This window comes from Mustela lutreola, chromosome 4, assembly GCF_030435805.1.
Source record: "Mustela lutreola isolate mMusLut2 chromosome 4, mMusLut2.pri, whole genome shotgun sequence".
NCBI classification, from domain to species: domain Eukaryota; kingdom Metazoa; phylum Chordata; class Mammalia; order Carnivora; family Mustelidae; genus Mustela; species Mustela lutreola.
In genome coordinates this window covers 156,123,362-156,130,134 of record NC_081293.1, presented here as the reverse complement: position 1 = coordinate 156,130,134, position 6,773 = coordinate 156,123,362, and the positions used below count along the sequence as shown (strand labels likewise).

The following is a 6,773-nucleotide window of genomic DNA, read 5'->3' as shown; positions in this document are numbered from 1 at the left end:
AGGTTAATTCTAATTTGGGGAGGTGTTATTTGTTGGCTGGCCTCAGGCACAGTCTGATCCAGCACCCCACATTCTCTTTTGCTCTTGCTCTCCGCCATCTCTCTGCCATCTCTCAGCTCTGTTGCCCTCATCTCCTCCCAGTGCAGACCTCCTCCCAGCCCAGGGAGGGCAGGCTGGGGATGAGTCATTCTCGTGCTATCCCAGTTCGTAACCCGAGGGAAAAGGGACTGTCTTCATCAGTCTGGGCTGCTATTACCAAATGCCACAATCTGCGCGGCTCCAACAACAGACGTTTATTGATGCCAGCGCTGGAGGCCCAAGGTCGGGGTGCCACATGGCCCCTCTGCTGGCCTGGCCTAGCTCTACTGCCTAGCAATTTCACTCGGGTGGGGAAGGGGCTGACATTTTATGTCCAGACTCACAGAGGCACAAAGATAGAAACCGCTCAGCTCCTCTGATGGACTGCAGCCAAGGCATGTGCAGAATTCCTACGTTGCTGACACTTTCTGGCTTTCTCTCGTGAGAGTTACTGTCAGCCGCTCCAAATGGTCTTTTTCCATCTTCTCATTTGTTTCAGATGTACTGGGCGAGTCACTGGGTATCATCCTGGTGGTTAGTTTTTCCGGTTAGCCCCAAAAGAACACAACACTTACGAGTTGCATAAAACGGGAGTTTTAGATGAGTAAGATCTTGGTGTGCCTAAAGGGATAGCGGCTCATGAGTGAAAAATAACCCGTGCAAAAAAAGGAAGTGTGGTGAGATTGAGTTAAAAACTTAAAGTTATCTTGTTGGGCGTTATGAAGTAAATGTCATTACAAGGAGCAGCATACACCAGGCGTCCGTCTACACTACACAGTGCTTTTAAACTTGTCTTAAAAATACTTCCCCTTTATTTTAAAATAAAAAGCATGGTTCTCAAATAAAAATCAAGCAATATAATAAAGGACAAAAAGAGAGTAAAACAAAATCAATACCCAGCTAACAATAATCATCATGGAGTATATTTAGTTGGATATCATTTCTGACTTATTTTTTTACACAGATAGAAATAAAAGGATACAGGATCTTTTTATAAATACAGATGTATGCTCATTTTAATTTATCATGTTTATTTCTAATTACATTTATTTAAAAGAATAGCACTCAGCTAATTGGCTTGCATTTAAGACAAGAAACCAAAGTAAACTGAAGCAATTACTAAATTTAAATTTTTCCCCCAACAGCTATTTAAAAATCTATTCAAGCTTATTTTTTTTAAAGGTTACCAACAAAGAGATTAGTCGTATTTTTTCTTTTTTTAGACAGTATCAACTCTCTGCTATGAAAATAAGAGATTGACACTTATACTTCCCTTCGCCACCCCCAATTTATTATATTATTAGTTATACTATTATTTTTAAATTTTAGTTTATTAGTTATATTATATTATATTATATTATCAAGGCTTTTAATATGTGCAACCTGTATCATTCCCAGTTTGGTCTTGGTTCTTTATACAAATTCAGTGCTCACCACCAGCCTTTTTGCTACAAGCTCCTCCATTATTGAGTTATTTGGTTAGACTCTATCAAAAGGTTTCTTTAAGAAAGGTTTGCGGGGGATACCTGGGTGGATCAGTCAGTTAAGCATTTGCTTTCTGCTCCAGTCATGATCCCAATGATCCTAACCAAGGTCCTGGGATCGAGTCCCCCATCAGGCTCCATGCTCAGTGTGGAGCCTGCTTCTCCCTCTGCCTCTCCCTGAGTTCATGCTCGCTTGTGCACTCTCTCTTTCTCAAAAAAAAAAAAAAAAAAAAAGGGCTCACAGATGTTGTATTCCCTGAGCTCTTGTGTGCCTGAGTACTTGACATTGTATTTGACAACTTGGCTGGTGACCACATACTTAGTCACTCTTTTTCCTACTTAGAATTTTGGAGACACTTCTCTGTTACCTCTGGCACTGAATCTTGTGGTAAGAAGTTTAACACCCTTTGATGACTTGCTTTTTCAATTTTTTTCATTTTCTTCCATTCTTGAAGTTCATTAACTCCATCAGGTTATGTTTTGGAATCAAGGGCTTTCTGTCAGGTTTCCTAGAATACAGGACACTTTTTCAATCTGAAGACTCATTCCTTCATTTCAGGAGAACTTTCCTGAATTCTTTCAGTACTTTCTTCATGCCTTTTCTTGGTCACCAATTATGCATATACATGCTAGAGTAGCTTTGTCTTCCTACAATTATCCTCTCAAGAATTATTTTGGTCTTTGCAGCCCTCTCAAGCCTTTTCCCCTTTGTTTTCCCGTTTGCAACCATGCTTCTTGCTATTTCTAATTCACTTATTTGTTCTAGAATAGTGGTATTTTGGCCAAGTTGTTTTCTTAGCTCTGCAGTCTGCCTTTTTATATCATTCTGCTGTTTAATCAGCTCATATATCAGATCTTGTCTTATTGAATTCATGTTCTTTTGAATTCTTTTGAGAACACAGTACACCTGTAGGAACTTTTGTTTTTTAGGTTAGTTTTTCTTCCCAGTTGGTTTCATCTGTTCCCCCTACCACTCCTTTTGCTGGCTGTGTATTTATGTAGTCACCGGGTCGTTTTATTTACATTTGCTCACATGTAAGGTAGTAGCTCTGTTCAGACCACTCGTTTGCTTTGGTATACTGTTGGCATATTTCCATCTGTTGGCACACTTCCCATCTTATCTGACAACGATTTCTCTTCTGTGGGCTTCTGTTCTGTGTCCTTACTGGCATGAATGATAATCAAAGTCCTTAACAGCTGGCATGACACAGACAGTGAGCAAGCAGAACAGAGGTTAGCCACAGCTCTGGGGCAAGGGCCCCCTGAAGGCTCCGTAGTGGGCCATGTGTTAGTTCTTCAGTTGCCAGATTGCAAGGGGGTCTGGAGTTGGGGGGCTTCTTGTGAGAGGGGCTGCGGTGGCCAGAGCAGCGTGAAACACTTCAGGTAGTGGTCATTCCCCTCCTAGTATGGAAGTATGTTGATATTTTAATGACCAGGGCAGCCCACCAGGGTGGACCAGCCAAACCAACCTGCTTATCTGTGTCTGTGTCTGTATGAGGGAGAAGGGACGAGCTGTGAATACACATTTTTGTTGGGGGGATTGGACTCTGCTTTGTCTTCTGATACTAGCTTCAAGTCCTATCCCAGGGTAAATTCCGTATGGTGAGGAGGCAATCTACTGTATCACGGGACAGGAGACCATTGGGGTGTGGTTTTTTTCTCTTAATTCAGGGACGGGCTGCTTGTTCCTATCCTTTGTTTCACCCATCTTTCTCCAGCAACACCCCCTCCTCCCAACACATACACACACACATACACACATACACACACATACACGCCAGGCCCTCTCAGAGAAAGGAAGAGAGGTCTACTCATCCTGACCCAACTCTCCAATCAGTTTCTTTTCAAAATCTGAGATTTTAATGAGAATTCTAGATTTTGCAAATTCCCCCAATGGGGGTGGCAGGATTGGGAGCTCTTTTCATTCTTGCCAGGAAATCTGGTCTTTTTCTTTGGTGGTTGTCTTTTGAAGTTTAGGGCTTAATGACAAGGTTGGGTTCCTTCTGCTGGTGAAAAAAATATATATATATTTTATATATATATATATTTTCACCAGCAGAAGGAACAGAAAAAAAAAATATATATATATATATATATATTTTTCAAACTGATTTTCACCTTTAAAACTTCTTACTTATTTTGGTAGTTCATTTTGTCAGGTTCTAGGGGATAGAGATTCTGTGATGTGGCCTTAAAAAAAACCCAAAGCACAATTTTATTAATTTTTAAAAAGATTTAAAAAATTTTTTTAAGGCACCTGGGTACTCAGTTGGTTAAGCATCTAACTCTTGATTTTGGCTCAGGTCATGATCTCAGGGTCATGCAATTGAGCCCAGCGTTGGACTCTCTGTTCAGCAGGGAGTCTGCTCCAGATTCTTTCTCTCCCTCTTACTCTGCCCCTCCCCACTCTCAATCTAAAATAAATAAATAAATCTTTAAATTTTTTAAATCTAGGCTCCATGCCCAACATGGGGCTTAAACTCAGGGCTCTGAGATTAAGAGTTACATGCCCTACTGAGTGAGCCAGCCAGGTACCCCCACAAAGCACAATTTTAAACGTCTAAACCAGCAGCTCTGGGTTCTCAGTCTGGGCTGCAAATCAGAACACTGGGGAGATTTTACCAATACAAGTGACAAGCTGCATTTCAGAGCCAGATTAAAGTGATCAGGAGAAGCTTAGACATTGGTATTTTTTATTTTTTATTTTTTAATTTTCTAGTGATTTACTTAAACATACAAGCAAAGCTGAAAACCATGAGCTGGACTTTGCCTTCTAATTGTTCATAATTTGATACACATAAGCACCATTCAAAAAACATTTTTTTATCGGTATTAACAGAGGCAAAATGTAAAAACCACAAATTATTTATTCTCTGAGTGGTGAGGCACTCAGAGTATTTTTTGAGTAGCAAAGGAAGCAGGAAAGAAGAGATGTGCGTGGTTTTGCTTCAAATATTTTTTATCTAGCTGGATAATGGAACTAACACATCTGAAGGAACCAGGGAACACCCTGTGAGTTAATGCCCAACCTCTAAGACAGTTTTAGAATCCTCCCATGGGGAAGGCAGGCACTGGCGGGTGCTGGTGCTCTGACTTGGACAAGGTGAAGTTCATGATTTAGTGAGTAAGGGGCTACAACCAATAAGCAAAAACAGACATCAAAAAATTAGTCTAATTCCCCTGGAGTCATGCTTCCCATCCCTAAGCTCTAATTCATGCAGTATTGTTTACAAATATAGGAGGTGAAGAGGTGAAACTGATGGCTGGGATTTATTGTGTGGGGTAGTTTCTGAGGAGAGGTTCAGTCTGGGCTTTGAGGAAGGGCCCAGGGGAAAGGCACTCAAAGTTCAGGAACCTGAACCATGGCATGGAGTTATAGTTTTCAGATTTGGAAGGCAGTGGTAGATCAGTTGAAAGATCACCAAATTCAGAGGTCAAGGCTGTAGCCTTGGAGGCTGAGACAGGTCTTCATAACCAAGTAGGTGGAGAGAGTGGATTTGAGCAGGAGCTTGGGGCGTCAGAATTTCATGCCCAAGACTGGCATTACAGTGACACTACTGACTTAAATGGCAACGAAGTTTGGACCTGGGCTTTCAGAGGAAGGTAGGACATTCAAGGGTGGAAGATCAGGAGGCATGGGGTTCTTGTGGAGATAAGACCACAGCCCGGGTGAGTGACCTACACCTGAAGTGTAATTTAAGGATTGTCTACAAGGAAGCTGCTTGCTGGAGATGAATACATTTAGCATGTTTTCAGGAAAGGAAGTGAGAGCCAGGTCTCAATCAGGAGGAACCAGGCAGAAAGTCACCCCACGTGTCCCCGTGATTCACAAAACCCAGGGAAAGACTTGGTCAGTGACATGTAATGGTCAGGGGAAAGGTCGGGGGAATGTTGAACCCTGAAGCAAGATCTGACTTTTAAAACATCTAAAAACGTTATGACAACTTAGACTGTCAAATCAAAGCGAAAAGCCCTAAAAATTGGCCACACAGTGTTAGCAATGGTGTGACAATTCTGTACTCTGAAAAAGGAGATGTGATTCCCCAGCAAACTGCCCAAATGTGGTTTGTGTCCCCAGTGCTCTGATGTCAGACCATACGCACTCATCAATTCTCTATCCACCCAAACCACCCTGCTCCAAAGGCGGCATTTCATCTCCACTTTGTGCCTCTGGAAAGAAGGATGGTGACGGTGAGGGTCAGGGTGTGTGTGTGTGTGTGTGTGTGCGCATGAAAATGCACATACACATGTGACGTGTGCTTGTATAAAAGGTCTCAGACAGCTGATGGACACATGCGAATGTAAGAATAAATTAAAATATCACCTTTAGGATGGTACCAGTCCTAATTGCTCTTTTGGTTTCTCCATCACGGCCACTAAGCACAGATTTTCCAGGTGAACCCATGTTATTGCAGAACATTAGATCAGGCAGAAAATGCACCAGTATTCAGGTTCTAGAATGGCAAGCAGAAGAGGTGGCCTCTCTGTACATGGTCCCTCACGATCATGAGGCTGCTCTACTCTCCTACCCACTGGAACTCAGGACAGTCAAGCGTGGTCCCTTTTTGAACACACTTTGGTTCAACCTCCAGGAAGCTTCTCTTTTCATGGCTCCCAAGTACTCCAGAGTGGGGAGCTGAATGTGCTGCTCCTGGTAGATGGAGTGAAGGCAGGAGAGTGAGCAGGTCCTCCCACAGCCATCTCTGGCAGCACGGATGTTTAAGATTTCTAAGAACAAAGCCATTACAAAAAAGCTCCTAGAGTTCTGTGGGGGAACGTATCTATAACTTAGAACAAGCAGAGCTCGTACAGACTGCCTTCAGGTACGGACAGGCACTCACATTTTATACAGCAAGGAGGACAGTGGTGGTGGTTCTTCAATGAATGTCACTTTGTTTTTTCTTTAAGATTTGCCCATATTGGGTGTGGAACAAAGACACAGATGCTCATTATAATGACTGTTTCAAAGGACAGAAGCCCACCAGAGGCAGTGTAAGCAAAAGGGTTGGGGGCTGTGAGGTAAAGGTCCAGGTTTCCCCAGGGAAGGAATTGCAGGGCAGGAAACAGGCCTCCAGAAAGGAAAGCTGGCCTTCAGAGAAAGTCTGTGAGTGTCCTGGAGACTACACAGTTCCTCAGTGGGACCTGCTTCTCTTGCATGTGGCTCAAAATGGCCACTCCAGCCGACTTCTTGGGCTCAAGCACCTACCACAC

The 6,773-nt window shown here is 42.7% G+C and overlaps 1 protein-coding gene across 1 annotated transcript in view; it reads right to left on the bottom strand.

Annotated features, from left to right (window-relative positions):
* Positions 1 to 4,238: 4,238 nt before the first annotated feature.
* The window catches only part of PLEKHA8 (pleckstrin homology domain containing A8), a 58,498-nt gene continuing 55,963 nt past the window's right edge, over positions 4,239 to 6,773 (bottom strand). Inside the window, exon 14 of the mRNA XM_059171469.1 lies at positions 4,239 to 6,213. Coding sequence (XP_059027452.1) covers positions 6,088 to 6,213 — 126 coding nt within the window. The 3' untranslated portion in view covers positions 4,239 to 6,087. The remainder of the gene's footprint in view (positions 6,214 to 6,773) is intronic.